General features: G+C 36.4%; 1 protein-coding gene across 3 annotated transcripts; it reads right to left on the bottom strand.

Moving 5' to 3' along the window:
- Positions 1-4: 4 nt before the first annotated feature.
- On the bottom strand, positions 5-21,211 carry LOC147864673 (kinesin-like protein KIN-7I). 3 transcript variants are annotated; one of them, XM_087318786.1, is made up of 33 exons: positions 20,901-21,211; positions 20,047-20,136; positions 19,354-19,472; positions 18,238-18,351; positions 12,462-12,543; positions 9,806-9,873; positions 9,606-9,680; positions 9,151-9,296; positions 8,960-9,062; positions 8,783-8,863; positions 8,630-8,698; positions 8,467-8,526; positions 8,000-8,158; positions 7,852-7,908; positions 6,383-6,628; positions 6,202-6,261; positions 5,923-6,012; positions 5,753-5,842; positions 5,119-5,262; positions 4,960-5,049; positions 4,186-4,296; positions 3,472-3,551; positions 3,307-3,363; positions 3,151-3,226; positions 2,723-2,803; positions 2,525-2,622; positions 2,365-2,439; positions 2,197-2,287; positions 1,622-1,815; positions 1,486-1,534; positions 1,323-1,400; positions 1,131-1,187; positions 5-515 (listed from the first exon to the last, which is right to left on the bottom strand). In XM_087318786.1, exons 1-33 carry the CDS (start codon positions 21,043-21,045, stop codon positions 300-302), a joined length of 3,351 nt encoding a protein of 1,116 aa, XP_087174912.1. In that variant the 5' UTR covers positions 21,046-21,211; the 3' UTR covers positions 5-299. The 3 variants fall into 3 exon arrangements, with proteins under 3 accessions (XP_087174912.1, XP_087174913.1, XP_087174914.1); XM_087318787.1 differs by lacking the exon at positions 1,131-1,187 and having other exon boundaries at positions 5-503; XM_087318788.1 differs by lacking the exon at positions 1,131-1,187 and having other exon boundaries at positions 299-490.
- Between the last annotated feature and the right edge of the window lie 155 nt (positions 21,212-21,366).

The raw sequence follows: 21,366 nt of genomic DNA on the forward strand, positions 1-21,366 counted from the left end.
AAACTACCTCTGGAGTTTTGTGGAGAGGCATTATTATATGTAGAAAATCATTAGTACATGGGGATTCTGTCAAGGGGAAAGAATCACTAACAGAAAGTACACCTAAACCACCAAAAACCAGTGGTTACTTGGCAATTAGTACGCGAACATGAGTGTTAGACCATCCTTCAGATCTGCAGCCTGTTCCTTTTGCTGAAGCCAATGAGGTTCGAGATCACATGAATTTCTTTGGTCTAAGCGGGTTTCAAACGAAGGTTATAGTGCAAATTCAAATGTAAAGCACCTGCCCGGTATTATTATTAAATTTTGCAATGCTTCCTTTCAGAAATGTGAGGAGCATGCGTTGTAGATTTACTCTTGAAATTAGTAACCACACTTTTGCGGTCTTGTCGTTGTGAAGCAACAACCTCTTTGATTGGTAAACAAACTGTATTTCTGCCCAATTTGTCCTTCATTGGTTCTCCTTTTGACTGTCTGAAGTTAGTACTTGCTGTATATGTGCCCTTCACCATGGGCTAGAAACATTAGTATGGTATCAAGCTCCAAAAAGCTAAATTAAACATTAGTATATAATAGGGAGCCTTTAGTACTGGTGGAAGGACTCTGTTGTATAGATGCTGGCTTCAAAAAACTATACTGACCATTTAGCATTTCATCTTCCAATTTGTTCTCTTTTCTTTACTTCATGCAACTAAACTAGACTTTACAAAATGATGTCTATATGACAAAAACATTTGAAGATTATAAAATATAAGTCAACACTACAGGTTCTATTGATTGTTAACACTACACTGTGGTTCAACATGAATGTTTGAATGTTTGTTCATGCTGAAATATTGAAAGGGCCTTAATGGAATCCTTCTGGGGTTTTATTGAGAATAAAGTTAGTGCCCTTAACTAGCGATTAATAATAATCAACAATTATCGCTAGAAGTCACATTAACTAACTAGATTATGAAAACCATTAATCGCAATTTGTGATTAATCAATGGAAAGAAACAGTAGAAAATGAAAAAAAAAATCTCGATTTATTGATGGGAATCACGATGGAAAATGAATTAAAATGACAACAATGAAAAAACTGAACGGTTAATAATTGGAAGTGGCTCTTTCTCACCTCCTTAGCCTACACAGTCATGGGAGCTAACAAGAAGCTCACCACTGGCTTCAAGAAGTGGTTCTAATCCCTGCCAATCGTGTCTAAAATGCAATTTCCCAATGTATTCTTCATAGTCTCTTTAGGGTTGATTAATTGTTATATAGATGCACTTCAACATGAGATCAAGTTAAATTGTCATTTTTTCCCAGCAATGTAAACATACCTGTAGATTTGTAAGCTTCTTGTTTCGATGACTGCAATCATTTTGTGAATCTTCAATGATATTTCTCACTACTATGTTCTGCATTCCATAGAAACCTTAAACCCCATCATGCATGCACTTGAATCTTGAAATGGAACTGGAAAATTCATACAAATAAGCTTACTTTCTCCAAAATCATGGATTGGTGATGTCTTTGCCCCATCTCAGCATCGCTAATAGTAAATAAATAAAGGTGGATTTAGTTACAGCTTCATCATTCTTCTCTTTAAATCAGATTGCACAGAAAGGCACTGTATTACCTTTCTGTACCATCACAATTTCTTTTCTCGATGAACTTATTATACGATGTTTTGAGATGGTCAAGCTCCTTGTGCATCTCCTCCAACTCATCCATTGCTTCATGCCACCGTCCTTCATATACCTCTCTCTTTGCACTCACTGCGTCAAGGCTGACTAAGAGCTTTAAGTTTTCCTTCTCTAGATCGCATTTTTCCTGGAAGCAGCCATTTTTCTTATTGGATTAATGGTTTCTGCCCTCTTGGAAAACACGACCAAAAAACATATTTGAATGTGTGACAGGACTCTTGGACTATCAAGAATAAGAAAATGTAATCGTTCATAAGTACATAGGTTATGAAAGCATTGGTCACACATATAGACACATGCTTCTCATGATAGTCATTTCTACAAGAACACTGCCATGAGCTTTGTTATTAGTCCACGAAGAGTCATGCATAATCATTTGAAAATGCATCCTTATCTTCAAACTCCCTTAATAATGTCATTGAGCAAAGAGACAAAGAGTTTATACATATTTTTACCAAATTAAAAATGAAACAGATGTTTCCGTGAATTAAAGAGCTGAAGTACACACCTTTGAAAATTCAACAGCATTCCTATTCATAGAATCCTCTAGAACACATAGCTTTGTTTGCAGATCTCTGATTTCGTTGAGGTCGCGTTCTCTGGAATAAGATGGGTATTTAATCTAATACTATCAGTTTTAAATACATACAATACAGATATTTACTACAAGCTTTACCTCAATTCTCTCTCTTGGAGTAGCATTGTCCCCAATTCATTTAGTTGTACTTCTAAATCTTTAATCTCAGACACCCTAATTTCAACAACAAACAAGAGTTATATCATCACAATGCTTTCCTATAACCCATTTGAAGGGAGATTTTGAGTTCCTAGAATACCTCAGATTCCTCTCTTGTTCTGCAACTGATTTGGCATCTGCTACCTCTTTATGATATTCTCCTATCTTCATTTTATATGACTCCAATAACAACAGACACTGGAAAATGGATATAAAGTTGAGGTCCAAGTATCTACCACTCACCCCAATTTAGCAGAAAGTGCTAATTCATGTTGCCCATCCTTCTGATTATAAATACCTCATCTTTCTCTTGTGTGATTTTTCCAACGCAATTTTGAAGTTCATGGTATTTTGCTTCTAGATCTTCATGATTTTTGGTCTGTGAGGACAACATCGCTCACAATTGGCATTACAATATGTTATTTAAAATTTAAAAGAAAATGGTCATATAAAAAATCCTATGAAAATCATGGATATGATTTCTTCCATTTCATTTTCTTCTTTACACATAAATGCGATTGCTGAGCAGATTTTCCCGAGACCAAAAGACAAAGAATTTTTTCTTGAGTCTACGCATTCCCTTTTCATCATGGGAAGATTTGGACAATAAATACATACCTTTCCGTCAGCAAACTTTCCTATGATCAATTCTTGATCAGTTTATTATTTCTCCTACAAGAACTACCATAAAGTGGACAATTAAGTTTAAAATCATGCTATTATTACCTTTGATATAATGTCATCATTCAGGATCAATGAAAAATCCCTTTCAAGGCCATTCTCCTTCAATGTATCTACCATACTGCAAATTAACCATTGTGTTTGTAGGATACTATGCAAAATTGCATGGGTTTAATACAATCTTCTTATGAAGAAGTTTACCTTTCCAAACTAGTTATCTTTTCATGCAGTTTTGCAATCTCCTCACCTTTTTTAATTCTGTTTAGAAGGGAGCAAAACTGTATTGAATTAAACAAGCTTCCTGAATCATTAAAAGGTAGACTTGAGGTGATTGTCACAAATTAATCTTAAACTTCAGATACAAACCTTTCTTGTAGCTCATTCTCTGCAGTTAAATTAGCTGCAGAAAGGTCATTGCGCAGTTTTATCACCTTGTCCTCCAACAGCTGAAATTGTTTGAAATAAAATACCATGACTACTAATCGAAATATCTATAATTTAAGGAATTGCTTCATTATTGAAACGGCACATTTTCCTGTCAATAAAGTACAAATATATTTAAATGTGCCTATCAATAAGGTACAACTTGTGATGTCCTGTCCTCTTCATTCCTTAAATTTCTTTTTAAAGATAGGAAAGACAATATGCATCATCTTAATCAGTCTGATTTTAGTGCCTCATACATAAAACAGCCTCTAAGAAGCATGGCTTGTATCTGCAATAAACCACTACAGTGGGGTATTATACCGTCATGACTATTGTTGGTTAGAAGCTGAGGGACTCCACCATAAACTGTTGACAAAGTGGATCAACTCAATCCATGTGTAACTTATCTTTATCGTGTATCTCAATTTAATTGATATTTCCTCTTCTCTTTTTTTACTTGTATCACTCTAATCGTGATTCAGCATAAAAAGAGAGAAACAGGAGATGAAGAAAAAAGTTCCATGCAAAATAGATGATTTAGTTATGCCATATAGAAGACTTTTGATCATATAAAGAACATGACGTTTTCTGTTGGAAATGCCATACATAACAATATGCAATCATTAAACATTATATTTCTCATCAAACACAAACCTTCAGCTTTCCAGCATCATCTGTGTTAGTCATGTTTGAAATTGGTTTATTGTGAACTTTTCCCAATGCTGCTTTCTCTGCCTCAAATTGTAGGTGAGCATCTGTGAGTTGCTATATGTAAAAAGAAATAAGAAACTTAGTAGCTTTAAAATTGGCCAAAATCATAATAAAGATTGTGTCTATTCTATCAATATGCACATAATAGTTCTCTTTGATTACCTAAGCATTTAGATCATATAGATATACAAGTAATGGCAGTTGCACAACCTCAACCTGTTTTCTATTAATTATGATGTACAGATGTATCTAGCAAGAAGTGGATGGAAGTTTTCTCCTTTTTCATTATGGCTCCATAATAAATGTATATGATTGTTCAACTTGGTTCCAAGCATTCACAATGCGCATGTGGACACCCAATCTCAAAACATTATTTTCCTTGTTGCCAGGCTTCATTACTTCTTGTTTTTCTTTGCAGTGATGACATTATATTGTGCTATGCATGTATGCAGCTTATTCTGATGAGCTCAACACAACATCCCTTGAGAAAATATATAAGAATTATATAATGCAAGACATAAGGAACGCACTAAGCTTGGAATTCTAGAAACATGGAACTTTCTGATGAAGAAGAACGTTTAGTACAATAGCATAAACAAACAGAAGAAACTCCTTATAAGATTTTTCTCTAAGATAACCCTCCAATCCGCTGTTAACTTTTCATCCTACTTTTTTAGGATGACACAGATAAAAAGATTGGCAAGAATATTTAATCACCTCCAGCAGTTCATTCTGTGATGTTTTCAAGTTGTTAATGATGCTCTCAAGTGCAGTGTTGCTGGCTTTGCAATCAATAAGCTCTTCAGACTGCAAAATGCAGCTTGATATTTATTTTGAAGCATTAGATAATGCAATAGTAAGCTTTCACATTCATACCATGGCTTCATTAGCTTTCTTAACTAAAGCAAGCTCTGCCTGTGATGCCTCCAATATGTTTGATTTTTCATTCAGTTTTTTTTCTTGAAGTTTTATCGATTCTTCAGCTTCTGCCAAAGAGGCCTTCAGTTCTATGTTCAAAGCCTGTAAATTTCAAGATTATTGTTTAGCTTTTGGCAAATATATAAGCTTAGCAAGCCTATTCAGACCTCAGCTATACAACAAGTATCGCGTTATCCATATATAAATCCATACTTCAGAAAAGGCATTATCTATATATGAATCCATACTTTAGAAAACACCACACAAGCATTCTGAAAATCACTGATATCATGAATATGCATTATACATCAAAGACTGATCCATTGATATCATGACTATGCACTACAACTGTATCAGTTTTATTTATTGTTGCCAATAACTGGCCTAGACAGCTAAACTAATGCTGTATGGCAAGTCATCTTGCAGTTCAAAATACAATCAGACATAACAGGCAGAGAAACATCTAGAGTAGCAACAAGCTTAAAACCTAAGAAATGTAAGTTAATAACAAACACTCTTAACTTTTCAACACAATGCATTGGAAATACCTTCTCAGATAATAAAAACTTATGAAGATATAGATAAACATCACCGTAATCTTTTCAAGTTCCAACATTGCTGAACCAAATTGATTGTTGCATCTGATTATCTCCTCATTTGCCTGGATTTTCTCAAGCAATAACTAAAAACCCATCTCATTAACTACGTATTATTCATGGTTGTGTGTAATTATTTTAGTAGAAACTAAGGAGTCCATATTACCTTTTGGATTGTGTCATTTGTTGAGCCTGTTTGTTGATCATCACAAATGCTCACTAGCTCAGTTGGTGTCTTTACATTCATGCTTTTTCCCTGCATTAAAATATTTTATATTTTCCTTAGTCCTCAAAGGCAGATATAAATACAAATCATACATAGAACATCTGTAACTTGAAAGATCATAAGGCATGACTCTTTAGAAACCTTGAAAGCAGGTCAGCATTTCAGATTTCTAGACAATCTTTCATATCTCTACCTGAAAATTTTGAGAAAGAAACTTACTTGCACACTATCATCTTGTTCTTGCCTTTTCGAAAGATTTCCTTGCTCCTGAGAGTCATCCTTTGTTTACACAAAATAGCCATAGTAAGCATCCCCCATGAAATGCTTTCTTCAATGACCTTGACAATCCCTTTTGATGGCAAAACTAAAGGAATTCGTATGAGAATATAGATATAAATACCTCATTTAAAGTGGGCATTCTAGGAGAATATTTTCTCTTTCTGTCAGCCACATGAATTCTTGCTTTTACATCTGGAAGAACAACTTTAGCATTGCCATTTTGCTGCTCAAACAAAACCTCCTCGACTTCATTGGAGTCTTTGAAATCATCCTCCTCCACCAGAGAATCAAATGGTGGCGGCAAAGAAAAAATCCTGTCTCTATTTTTTGATAGGCATCTCTCTTCCTTCAAAGGTTTGCCGATCAACTTTGAAAAAACAAGTTTGAAAAGCGTTTTAAATTAGTCAAATATTCCAAAAATACCAGAACAGAAACGCATAAATATATTAGAAAAAGTATCCATGGAAGATTGAAAGGTACAATCTACATCCATTACGAGGGTACATTTATTAATACCTTAACAAATGAGGGCCAAGGTGTTTCACCTCAACAGACAACCAGACCTAGTATTTTGCTTTAATATTTGGTAACTGTGAAATATATATTCACATTACTTCATGAAAGACAATATTTCATGCAGATATTTCTTTCGTTTCATTCAGATCTCATCTCAGGCAATGAAAATGTTTAATGAGACACAACGTCGCAGGACTCAGGCTTGTCATGAATAAGCAATGGTACTCTATGAGGTTTCCAATCAAGCTTCCATCCCCCACCCACATAGATTGCATGCACATGAATCCACCTTTTTTACGTTACAAAAGGTCAGAAATGCCATTGATGGGTTACAATTTGGAATGGCTCAAAATCATGAAGGATTCCTGGATGATCATTTCATTTATGCCCGTGATACCTTTCTCTCACTTCTTGCACACATCTTTCATAAAGCTATGTGTTAAGACTTCCTTAGTATCTGGACAGAACATAGCATTGAGCCGATATTCAAGCAGAGATCTCATTATAGTTAGCAATTATAGGACTATTATCATAGGCAATTATAGCGGTTCATTGTGGAGAACTTGACTTCATACAACATCATTCTACGAGAGCATTCATGGGTCAATCCAATCCACTCATATCTATTTTGTACATAAGATGAAAGCTATCATCATACTTTTCATCCTCCTTGGCCTTCCCATATTGGATTACCCCACGATGGATATCTTCAAAGAGAAGCAATTTCAGTTACAGTGATCAGGCATCAAACCTTATTGGTATATATTCAATTTGTTTAGTTTTAAGAAGCTAGAGTAAGAAATTTTTCTTTTTTTCACTCACATTGACGAGCAAATTACCATCTACAGTTGAAATTTTTGTTACATCTCATAGACAACTATGGTCTTTCAGATATAATAATGGTGAATTTTTTTCTTGTTTCTCTTAGAACAAGTTTAAATACATGTTCACAAAAAGCTTTAGTTAAAACTCCAGTGCAATCTCTACCATTTTTTCCAGAAGAAATGCAAATTCAGGTCAAACTCTAAGGCAAAATAGTTTCTGTGACTAGAAAAATCAAAGTTAGAATACAACCTCATCAAGCGGATTTTCACTTGCCACTCGTGGACACCAGGTTTCCCGTCGCGCATTCTATATTCAACAAAATTTTATAAGACTCAATTAGTTTGTCTTCAAATCAGTTACTGGAACCTGACATGTTCAGAAAGTATTCAAGCAGCACCTTTTTTGTCCTCTTTTCAAAGTCTCGATCATCAACTGTGGAATTCAAAACAAGTGTGCTTAGGTTCTCGATCTTTTGAGCTTGCTTCTGCTCCCTCTCTGCATGAGCCCTTTTCTCCTCTTGCAACTCAAAAGCTATCCTTTCTCTCTCATATTCACTCTGATACATTCATTACATATGAATTACAATTTTGTGAATTGATTATCAATTGCCATCTCTTGAAATTAAAGACCTATCAACTACTTCCCTTTTATGAGTTGAGATCCACGATCCATTAAAACACATGTGCATACTTAAGAGAATTATAGCACAAATCTTCTTTTTCTTTTGCTTTTGCAATGCAGACAATAGACATTCAAGATTTTCGGAAATGAATAAGGGCCATTATGCTTTCAAAGAAACATATGGCAGTTTATAATTTAAGTCTTAAATTAAGAACTTAGGGATGTACTGGCATTCAGGTATACCTGCAAGAGAGTATTCCGAAGACACAAAATTTCCTCTTCAAAGTGCTCTGAATGAGATGCCTGTCATATTATTATCATGACTACTTAGATATTATTCTAAGTATTATCATATCTCAGAAACACACATAAAGTAGACATACAAAACCTAAGAGAGAGAACATACTTTCAATTTGCATCGTAACTCCTCAATCTCTTTTTTCTGTCTCTTGAGTAAAGCTGCATCAGTGAGAATCTGCACAAAATAAACAGTATGCAATGAAAAGACAGAAAACAAAGGAGAACTAGTTTTTAAACCAAAATAAATAAACCAGTAGACCTCATTCACTTGTGCACAATTAGTCACACAGATAGCCCTACTGGCAAATTGAAGCGTGCCTCGTGATTCATCAACATGAACCTAGAGAGAAAAAACAGCTATGTGAGCAGCATATACCTGTTTTTGTGCATGATCTTCCTCATATTTGCACATCATTTTTTCAAATATCAAAAGTACCATGGCAGGTGTAATATTACAAATTACAGCTGTTCTTGCATTTCCTCCCAATGCTGGTTGCAAAATTCGAGTAAGCTTACTATCTCGATAAGGAACATGTCCCCTAATAATAGAACACAACAATGAAAAGTCATGATGACATTCAACAATCAATGAGATACTTGTTATGAATATGTCCATTGAAAAATCACCCTTGGCTCTGTACACCGTCACTCAGTTTGTTAATAACAGTTCCCAACACCATTAAGCTCTTATTAATATGTGTGCCTTCCTTCAGACGAGCTCCTTCTGCTCCCGTCTTTGCAACCCGTTCAGAACCAGCTAGATCTACCAAATTCTGATGATAACATTTTAAATCATCAGAATTTCTAATCATAAATTATAACTATACCCTCTGTAAGCTCAGAACGCAATGTGAAAACATCTTACCAAACATACATAGATATCCTCTCAAAAAAAATATGTATATCATTATGTGGAAGCTTTCAAATAGGATGAAAAAAATCCCATGGCAGTAAATTTGCAGTTTCACATTTTTACTATAGGAAAGACCTCAGTTTACTCTATAACAAGAATAACATCTCTTTTTTGGCATAGGATCCAAAAAATAAATTTATAGTGCATATATGTAAGCCATAGTACATACCAGGACTGAAACTCGGACAGCATCACATGAGAATCCCAAAGAGTCATCTTGGCTTTTATCTCTGCTCTCAATAACCTGGGAAAAACATTGCAAATGTATTCTCTGGTTGTCAATAAAACACATAATAAAGGTCTTGCTCTTGTTGTGGAACAGTCTCCAGAAGCAATGCAGCAATAAATTCTAAATGTATCATTGCTTACCATGCGGAAAATAGTATGAGATCTGCTGCTATGTACATTCATGTTTGTTTCACCAACATGTCTATGAGCTGCATTATTGTTACTCAAAAGAAACAGCAAAGATGTTACCTTTTCAATGTCAAACAGATACATTTTATTGTACCTAAGCTTTTGTTTCCCAAGAAGAGATGCTACATTAGTATTAAGAAACAACCTAAGGATGTATACGAAATATGTACAAATAGGTAATTACCCCAGTTTTTTTTATCAAGGTTAAGTTCTAATTATCGACTTAAATAAATACTTCGGTGTAGAGTAAAACAACTCCACTTTGTCAAAAATTCCGCCTATCAAATATTCCTCTATCCAATATGGCATGAAACTCCAATCATTGTAAATCTGCCCATTGCATATTACCTTTTATGTATCCAGAGAACCTCTAAGATTATGCACAATCTCTGCCCAAAAATACCTTCAAGCACCTGGCATTCCAAATATACCAAATTGTGATACTACTTGCCAATTGCCATATTTCAGGTTTACCGGTCTCTAATTTGTGGATTCAGGGGTATAATTGTTTTTTTCTTTTCATCAAACCATGTCTCATAGAAAGAGGATCTGCAACATCCTCTGCTCATATAATATTGTACTTAACCTTTACATCCATATGCTGTTTATGAAGGAGATTCTGTATGGTTCATCCAACAAAATACGTTAAAGATAATATGGCAAATGTATCCGCAATTGCTGATAGCCGTGTAGATAAGAAAAGACTGGATACCATGTGTATGTAGCATTTACTTCTCATGCTCACGTTAAGAAAAGAGGATTTGATTGCCTTATTATGAATGTTGTGAAAGCTTATGATCTGGTGGATTAAGCCATCGGGTTCCTATCAGAGTTGATGGAGATAATATAACACTCCTAATATATTTGTTTCAGGGGCGATGACATGTTGTTATAATGAGAGTTGAACAAATAGTTGAGAAAGAAGCTACTATTTAAAGTCTGAACTGTGATCTACAGTGAAAATTAAAATACAGTTTCTTTTACAGCTATTTACAGTCAGGTTAGTCTAAGTAAATATGCACAATTAGCAAAAGGTGATAATCAACCTCTTAGAACCACTAAAACCAGAACAGCCCACAACTTGATGCATCAAGAATCATATAGACAGAAACATAGTGCAAGTGTCTGAAAAGGACTTTGAGTAAGTATATGCAAGAATAGATCATGTTACATCATGCAAACTGGTTGCTCACCAAAGTGTTTCTCACTTGAGAAGCTTAGTAGAATTTATATCAAGTAGCTATGAATAACTTGAGGTGTGTATGTAGCTTGAATGCCCTCTTGGGTTCTAGATAAGACATGGCAGAAAGATACGGGATTCTTGATCAGAAAGCTCCATATATATGTTCAAAATCCATTTTTGTGATTAATCAGAACCCCCAATCTTTAAATGCCTGCATTCTTCGTATATTCTTGCCAGTTGTGCTGATTCTATCTTCAAAAAAAGGAATGATACATTAGCGTCTCTAAAAATGTATAATGGCCTATGAGATCTGACAAAAGTTAGTCATCAAAATGACAGCTCATCTTTGCACAACAGTTCAAAATGGCCTGTGCGAACATATATTAAGGTCTTCAATAGTTCAAAATGGCCTGTGAGAACTGAATGAGAGTTTACTTCTTAAAATGTTGTATTCTCTTTGAGAACAACCCAAAATAAATACAACCAAATTAGTAGAATTTTCTAGGGTACCAGGGAATCAATCTCATTATATAAGCACTTGACATTCTAAACTTAAATATACTGAAACTTCTGCCTTCAAAAGACCTCTGACATGGGATGATCCAAGATGGAGAGGTCTCAGAATAAAGGGAATCACCTTTGGTGTCTGGTGATAATGACTATAATCTATTGATGACAAGGTGATGTGGTTGTGATCCAGATGGATGTGGCCTACATGTATGGCAAATTGCAAATATCCGATCTATCATAACCCCTTTCGAATAATGCGGTCAAGGCCGTACTCATAATGTATCTAGTAAACAGTTCTATGTACTCATGTGTAAATTCACCCCCCTTTCAAGTCAGTATCATTGTCTCCAAATTTGAGAGATTGCTAGCATCATTACTGATTAAGTTTCTGAATTCCTTCAAATAGTGTGATATTTGCTTCGGCTCTCCAACAGATCGTGAACATGATAGGCTCTCCAAATTGATCATTCATGTTACAGTTGCATCTAACATTAGATAGAGATCCGTTGCTCAAAAATATCCACAATGATCATCTATGTGTACAACAATTTGAAATTTGAAAGTGCAACCATTGATTCGTTTTTTTGTCAATAAACATTTCTTTTTCAAAAAGGATTTATCAAGTAATATGCAAATTCACACAAAAATTATGTGGAAACGTAAGCTGAATGTTAAGAAATAAAGATACGTTAACGTCTTCTAAGAGATTGAAATGGCCTATGAGACTGGACAGGAGATTACACATTTAAATGGTGTTTCTTCTTTGAGAACGACAAACCATAATAAATATAGCTAGATTATTGAAACAGTCTGAGCTATCAGATAATCTCATTCATTAGGAATGAATGTATAACAGATTAGTATTATAAGCTTAGATGGCATGAATAGAAAAACAGCTGAAGGAATTTTATATACCTTCTCCAAACTCCATCATTTGAAGAACCTGTTCAGGACTTGTTACAATCTCCTCCCGTAGCCCTGCTACAAAGATGCCACGCTGTCGAGAAAACAGTTGGCAATATCTTTTTCAAAAATAAATTAGAGTAGCATTTATTCCTTTTAATTTGACATTAAAAGTGTTTCCATATTTGTTTTCATCCATAAAAACAAGTTGTAAATTTTGCAAGACCCACCCTTTGGATGAATCCAAGGCGTTGTTGCATAAGAGGAGAAAAGACAGAAAGATAGATATAGTAAAACCTCTAAAATATAATATCTTCTTCTTCCTCATGAGGAGTGGGAAGGTTATTCTTGCTTGTTTGTGTATACAAATTCCCCAAGTTGTTTCCCATTGCAAGTGGCTCCTTGTATCACAACATTCCTCATCATGCCAACTATTTTGTATGACTCTACCAGGATTGGCTGCATTGCATATTTTGTAAGGAAAAGCATTTGCGGCTGCTTCATACAATGACTGACAGAAAAGACAGAAAGATAGATATAGTAAAACCTCTAAAATATGATATCTTTTTCTTCCTCACGAGGAGTTGGAAGGTTATTGTTGCTTGTTTGTGTATACAAACTCCCCAAGTTGTTTTCCATTGCAAGTGGCTCCTTGTATCACAACATTCCTCATCATGCCAACTATTTTGTATGACTCTACCAGGATTGGCTGCATTGCATATTGTGTAAGGAAAAGCATTTGTGTCTGCTTCATACAATGACTAACAATCCATGTGTGACCTCCTCTGGGTGTATGAAAGTGTGCCATTGTGTACTCTACAACTATATGTCTCAGCTGCCTCCCAGGTATTGGTATTTAGCCAGCCCACTCTCATTCTTAGCATTTACATCCTTTCTGCATCCATCCTTCACCTTAATGCTTAGATATGTGTGATCTGCTGCCAAGCCAATAGGTCTACCAGACATAGTGAACTCTATCATTCTGGCTATAAGAAATGGAGATCCCATCAGATAATCGACTGTGCTTGCATCTCCCTTTAGTTTCCAACATGTTGAAGCATCTGAAATGGAGCATTGTGACAAACCATTATATATCACAAATCGATGTGCACTTCCCAAGGCTAGAAAGTGCTTGCCATATTCTGTTAATTCGTTCAAATCTTGAACTTGTCATCTACACCAACTTTTTCTGCATAATTTCTCCATACATAACCTTGCTTGTATCGGCATAGTTCTTAATTCATCACAGTTTGTGCACTTGAAGTTTCCTAATAACATTATACCTCCCATAGTAGCAAATCTTATGATATCATCATGCACTAGTCGATATGATGATTCTCCGAGAGGTGCAAACCTTGGGTAGGTAGGTGGAAAGCAGCACCTTACAATGCACAATTCTCTAGGATTCCCTCTTTTGATTCATATCCATATATAATGTGCATTTATATCTTTATGCATAGCATGATCTCTATAATGGATCTCTTTGTACAATACAGCCACTCCTCCAAAGCCTTTAGACTGTCTAAATACATTGATCTCTAGTTAAAACAGTTTGATTGGTCTACAACCCAGAAGAATGGTCCAAATCTCTCCATAGAGAGGCAAGAGAAGCGTCCTTGGATCTCATAGCAAATTGTACAAGAGGATACCTAATTTTTTTCAAACCCTAGCTCTAAATGACATAACTTCTGTACCCTCTACTCAGGATTGCACCCCTACACCTATCTAGCTCTACTTCCAAATAACATGACACCATTTGGTCATACCCACATGAAGCATCATATTCACTTGCCAATAGTGTGATTTCGTATCATTATAGGATGTCATCTTCTATAATGGGATGTATTTAATTGAAACAAAAATACATCAAAGAAGTGTCTATGAAATCTCATTATAAGGATGTCTCAAGAGATTTCATTTCTACTCTAAAACTAGATCTATCTTATAAAGCTGCATCAAAATGTTCGTGGAAGTAAATATACTAAGATGGGACATGGCCATTGGTATATGTTGAGAATCAAGCTCAACTTGTGTGAACATATGCTTATGAAGAAAAAGACGATGTGTGAAAACGTGTGCGAGCACACTTTATTGTAATCCGTGTAGTTGTCAAGTGTTCATGTGGTCACAGAATATTAGATATTCTTATGACAAAATCGTACTCAAGTGGATTGTTAATGGGTGGGGGGTGAAGCCAAGAACGGCTCCACCCCCCTCCCAAGGGGGTTACGTGTGAGGAAGAGAGAAGGAGAGATAGAGAATGACACAAAATGAGAGGGAAAGTTCTATATTTTATTACATGCCCCGTAAGGGGTTTATATAGTACATAATGTAACAGTTACATAATATGACCGTTACAAAAGAAGACTGTTACATTCTTGTACAAATGCACATAATACTGCATGTATTTATACATATATTATTCTCACTCACACTCGTATACATTACACATATACCACAACACCTTTATTGCATTTGACCCTTACACCACCCCGTACACTCCTACGGGTTACACATGGCCCGCTTGTGGGACAGTGCATCGCACGGTGAACCCACTCGCCATGACAATTCTTATCGACCGGAACTCCATCGGTCAAAAATCCCTCGACCAAATCAAAGCTCTACGATCGATGACTTCAATCGGAGTTTTGCTGGACTCGAACCTTCTTGTTCGGGCAGCACATCTCTTGATTGGATCACACACCAATCGGCTTGTCCACTACAGCATGGGTCATGAAATCGTGCTACGTGTATGTGTATTCTTCGGCATTAGTGACCTCCGTCTTGTTCGAAACAAGCAAATCTAGAGCAAATTCTGAGAGTGAAGAAGAAGAGATGTTGACGACCATTATGGGTGGAGAACCAGCAAAGAGTCTGCCCGCACTCCAGCTGACTGGACCTGAGGTGTCGTCCAGCAATCAGAGTCTTGCACAGCATGAAGAAACCTTTGATGTGATGTCACCTTGGTGCTACATCCGCAAAAAGAAAAAAAGGGCAAGATGCCTGACCAAGAGGCCAAGGACATGACATCCGGTAAAGACTCGGATCATTCACCCCGATCGGTCGACAGCAAGTATGAAATGAAGAAGGCCCCGGAGGTGACCAAAGGAAAACTCCAATTGAACTGACAAGAGAAACCAATAGTTAGGTTTGGGTACAATGAGTACATGGCACATCACTATGCATTCATGATGACGGTCGCAACAAACCAAGAACCCGAGACTTACAAAAAAGTTGTCCAAGGTCCCTGTTGGATCGAGGCAATGAGGGAGGAGATGCACGCTTTGTTTGACAACAATACTTGGGATTTAGTCCCATCCTCTGAAATGAAGAAAAAGCCACTTGGTTGCCGCTGGGTGTTCAAGATAAAGCATAATCCGAATGGCACGGTCAATCGGTTCAAGGCTCGGCTAGTCACCAAAGGGTATGCTCAAACCGACTATGAAGAAACATTTGCCCCGGTGGAAAAAATGACCACCGTGAGGACAATAATTGCACTCGCAGCAACGAAAGGGTGGCACTTGCACCAAATGGATGTGAAGAATTCCTCCAAGGTGAGCTCGAGGAGGAAGTTTACATGATGCAACCACCTGGCTTTGAATCAAGCAAACATCCACATGCGGTTTGCCGATTGAAGAATCCTCTCTATGGACTGAAGTAAGCCCCAAGAGCATGGCATTCAAAGATCACATCATATCTTCACGACATTGGCTTCCGGATGTCAAAATCTGATAACTCGTTGTATATCTGCAACAATCCCAAAAGCCTCGACTTCTTAATCTTGTATGTCGATGACCTTGTCATCGGTGGAGAAAGCCTCACCGAGACACAAAAGATTAAAAAGCTACTTTTAGAGGAGTTCGAGATGAAGGAATTGAATGACTTACATTATTTTCTCGGCATCGAGGTCATTCAAACTCCACAAGGGTTCCTACTCTCACAACAACACTATGTGTTGAACTTGGTCTACAAGTTCAGAATGACAAAGTGTAAATCCATCTCGACACCCCTTGATCGAAATATGAAGCTAACCGCAAATTCTAGAAAATTCTATGAGCCGACACAATATCGCCAAATAATCAAGAGTCTTATCTACTTACTATTACCCAACTAGACCTCAGCTATCCGGTCGGGCTTCTTATCTAGTTCATGCAAACCCCCCATGATACGAACATGGATTGGGCTAAGCGAGTGTTACATTATGTTAGTGGAACACTTGATTATGGTATCTTCTATAAGCGTGGAGTACCACTTCGACTCAAAGGCTTCACACATGTTGATTGGGCGGGCAATGCATCTGATAGGCGATCCACTTCGGGAATTATGTTCTCACTCGATAGTGGAGCAATCCCCTGGAGCAGCAAGAAACAACCAACAGTCGCTCTATCGAGCACTGAGGTAGAGTATAGGGCCGCAGTTGTAGATGCTTGCGAAGCTGTATGGCTTAAAAGACTGCTGAAAGACTTCAACGAATTGGTGAACAAGCCAATACTGATCCACTGCGACAATCTCAGCAACATCCAGCTCGCAAAGAATACGGTGTTTCACGCCCAAACTAAGCACATCGAGGTGCACTATCATTACATCCGTGAGCTCATATTGGCCAGCGACATTGACCTCCAATACATTGGCACCAACGTGCAAGTGGTTGATATTTTCACTAAGGCGCTAGGTCTCGACAAGCTACGGCAATTCTTAGTGGATCTAGGCCTTAGAGCACTCGATATGTTGAGCTTGGGGGGAGAGTACAAGCACAAAGACGAAGGAAAACATCGAAAATCAGCACCATACAAGAGGAAGAGTGACACCGGCATCGGCAAAGTAACGCCGGCACATCTAATCTGACTTGACCCGGCAAGTTAGAGGAAGACTTTCCAAAGCCCGGATGTTTTGAAGTTAGAGATAAACCCGACCCTATCGGCACCCTTGACAAGCTCGAAATTTTGGGTCAGCAAGATCAACATTGCTAGATCAAGATTGAGTACATAGGAACAATGAGAAAACCACGGTCTAGTAGTCTGACCAACTATAGTCGAGTCTTCAACTACACCAAGACAACCAAGCTTAAGAAGACACACAATTGGCATTGAGGGAGCGGGTTGAGAATCAAGCTCAACTTGTGTGAACATATGCTTATGAAGAAAAGAACGATGTGTGAAAAAGTGTGTGAGCACACTTTATTGTAATCCGTGTAGTTGTTAAGTGTTAATGTAGTCAAAGGATATTAGATATTCTTATAACAAAATCGTACTCAAGTGGATATCTTGGTTAGATTCCACCAACACATTTAATATCGCAGTCCCATGAGGACTTGTATATAAAACCCCCTTTGCCCATTCTATTTTGTTGATGATCTTTAGTTAATTAATATAGCTCTCTTCAATGCATAAGCTGTCATCCCCCTACTGTGTATTTTCTTATTTTCTGGTTATTCTCTCTGATTCCTTCTTTTGCTTATACACCCACTCTCTCTCTCTCTCACACACACACTACGCTTCTGAATACTCAACTCTACTAGAGCTCAATTCTTTACAGTATATGATCAAGGTATAAAACATAGATTCATGAACATTTTCAAGCATTAAATCACAAAAAAGGTACACAAGACAAAATCAAGCAAACAAGAAAAATAAGGAAATTAGTAATTCCTCTTTCATTAAGAAAAATAACTACACCACCAGTGGCACTACCCTTTGGCAGACCCAAAAAATGAGTAAACATAAGAGAAAGATAACTCTCTAATCAGAAAAAGGTAAGCATGTGTTTATAAACCTGGAAAGATTTATACCTCTAAATTCTCATGCACTTGCAATTTCGTTTGCTCTGGAGCAAGAAGGTCATTGATATCCTCATTGTAAATTTCCATGTAAGACATTCGAAGAAGGAACTCTCTATTTACTGCCTGCTCCAAGCAAGCAATTTCATAATAACAAGGCCTCAATATAATTTGCAGACCATCTAATTATATTAGCATTCTGGAATCTCAATGACCATGCAAATTCAAAAAACAATCATTCTTGTTTGTGTTAAGATCTAGACCATTACTTTCACACATAGTCTTGTTCTCCTTATTCCTTTACCTCTTAGAAGTTAACATAGTAAAAAGTAAAGTGAAAAATGAGCCAAACAATATTAGTGCCGACGATGAGTGCAAAAGCAAAACTAGATATTTGAAGTTCAGGATGAAAGAAGAAAAGTGCTACAAGCAAATAGACAGAGCTGTACACAGAGCTGCATCGTTCTCCCACTTATCAGTTAGTTGTATCAGCTCTATAAGGAGAATCGTGTAAATACTTTAGTTGTACACAGAGCTGCATCGTTCACCCACTTATCAGTTAGTTGTATATCTCTGTTTGGATCCCTGAACTCTGTTCTTCAGTCACTGTTCATTCTCAGTGTGCTATTCCTTCTTATCAGACATCTGTAGTTGAGAGCTTTCTCAACTAATTTATCAATTTTAGCATCTACCATGGATTATGCCTCCCCCATTTCGGATGTTCACATGCTATCATCATCATCTTGCACTACTTGTATATAGATTGCCTTTTGTGATTATCTTAACTTTTCATCAACTTATTATTTCAGTTTTTATCCTCTTTCAAAGGAATGTTTTCATTTAACGAACATTTCAACTACTTCTTTGTTTATAGGCTTTTGAAAGAGGTAATATGCCATTTGCTACTATAAAACTCCGAAGACAATCAACAAGCTTTATACATCGTATATAGAAGTTTATATATTTAAAAAAAGTTAATTTCTTATCAACTACCCAGCATGAGATGAAAAAAATGCACATGCAGAAAATTATGCTTGCGGTGCACCTCCTGGAATGAGATAAATGATGCTCAATCTAAAGTTATTTCACTTGCGCTTTCTTTAAATATATGCCTGCAAATAAAGTTACCTCCTCCAGGTTTCTGAATACATCATGGATAGCACGAGGGATAATTCCAGGTTCATCTTGTGATCCACGCATTGTGAAGGTTTTTCCACTACTAGTCTGCCCATATGCAAGAACAGTACCTAGAATTTATACGCACTAACAATAAGCTATGTCAAATCTTAGAGGACCAAGATGAGCAGAATTCAACTTCTTTAATACTGTTTCGTGCGTAAATTGGTGGCTTTAAGAGATAGATACATAAGTAACATCCAACTGGAAAAACAGAATATCATTCTCATTATCCTAAACATGTTTGCACAAATGATTCTTTTTCTGTAAGAAAAGTGATTGTGCTGCTGTGAAAGATCATCCACAGTAGAATTTCAACGAAATTTTTTTCAACATCTAAAGATAGATTCCAATTGGTATTGTTTTCCTATCATCTATCTTGATTCTCGATACATGCCTGGTGAAATCCCATTGGCAATTTCTTTCGCATAGATCAGAATTTGGGCTTTATTGATTATATGGTACTTGTAACCAGAAATTGTCTGTTTGGATAAATTGAAGGCATTATCTAGAATGTGATATGATATGTGTCCCCATCACAAAGTTTGTGTCTTTGAGAATATGCTCGACTGAAAAGGAAAACTCGAAAAGATGCGTCACATGAAAATGAATGTGAGAGGCACACAGAGATTTGTTAGATTTTACCATTAATACCCTTTACTGCAGATGCCACGATATCTCTAGTAGTTGCTTCGTAGATGTCTAGCGTGGTTGAGTCCATACCAAATACATGATCTGAAAAAAAAATACATGATCTGACCAATTACTACTAAGCTAACAAAAATACAGAGCATACACCAAATGTATATATTGGTGGTGTGGCAGTAGAAGCAGCCTTACATTGACACTAAGAATTTCTCGTTCATATATTCAAATTTAGGATATTCTACAATGAGAAACTATCATTCATATACTCACAATTTAGGTGTATTCTCAATGACGAATCCTATACTATACTAAAAATGCGTTCAAACATATTTAAATTTAAAACAAAACAGAGAAAATACCAAATACATATTAAACATGGGTATAGAAATTAAAATTTTAAAAACAGAGGACTTATCAAATAGATATACTAGAAATGGGTTTAGAAAAACAAAAATTAAAAAATAAACAGAGAGCATACACAAATTATATACAAGAAATGTGTATTCAAATTTGAGAAAGAGAGAACATATCAAGCATGTATACTAGAGACAGATAGTAAAATCAACATTTTCTAAAAAACCAAGCGAGTGCCAAATATATGTGTTACAAAAGAGCATACCAATACATGTACTAGAAGTAGCTACAAAGATTCGGATGTAAAATTGATGTGGATATAAATTTGTCAGAAAATCAAATATAAATAGTTGAAATGAATATAAAAAAAATCAGAAAATCACAAACAAGTCAGGGAGAATACCAAAAACATATACTATAACTGGGTGCTGAGAAGAAGAAGAATATAATTTAATTTGAAGAAAAGAAAAATAAACAGCGAGAGTAGTATACAATACCGAAGACATATACAGGAGGAGTGGCAGTAGACAAGTTAGCATTAATGAGAGTGATTGCATTGTTATTGATCTTCCATGGATTTCCTTTGGCAGCTTCTTGTTTGTCTAGAGGGCGAACTCGTATAGAGACTGAGATCTTCTCCATCGTATGGATAAATGTGGCATACGATCCTCTTCTTCCAGCGCACTCCTACACTCTGCAGAAGTAAAAGAATGGATGAAGGAGGGAAGGCTAGATTTTTTGGAGAAAAAGAAGAATGGAAGGAAAGGATTGGCTTCTCTTCTCCTTTCCCTCCAAAAACAGAGCAAGCTTTTTGTTAATTTGAACAGGAAGGAAATGTTGATGCCCCTCTGCCTTTTTTGCAATTATTCCCTGAATGCCCTTTTGCTGAAGAACCCCCCCCCACCTCCACTACTTCATGCTACTACTGTGTATGTATGTATAGTATCAGTATGTATGTATGTA

Source organism: Azolla caroliniana, unplaced genomic scaffold (assembly GCF_043228905.1).
Source record: "Azolla caroliniana isolate FFs.n. ecotype wild unplaced genomic scaffold, voAzoCaro1.0.p SCAF_4, whole genome shotgun sequence".
In the NCBI taxonomy this organism is placed as follows: domain Eukaryota; kingdom Viridiplantae; phylum Streptophyta; class Polypodiopsida; order Salviniales; family Salviniaceae; genus Azolla; species Azolla caroliniana.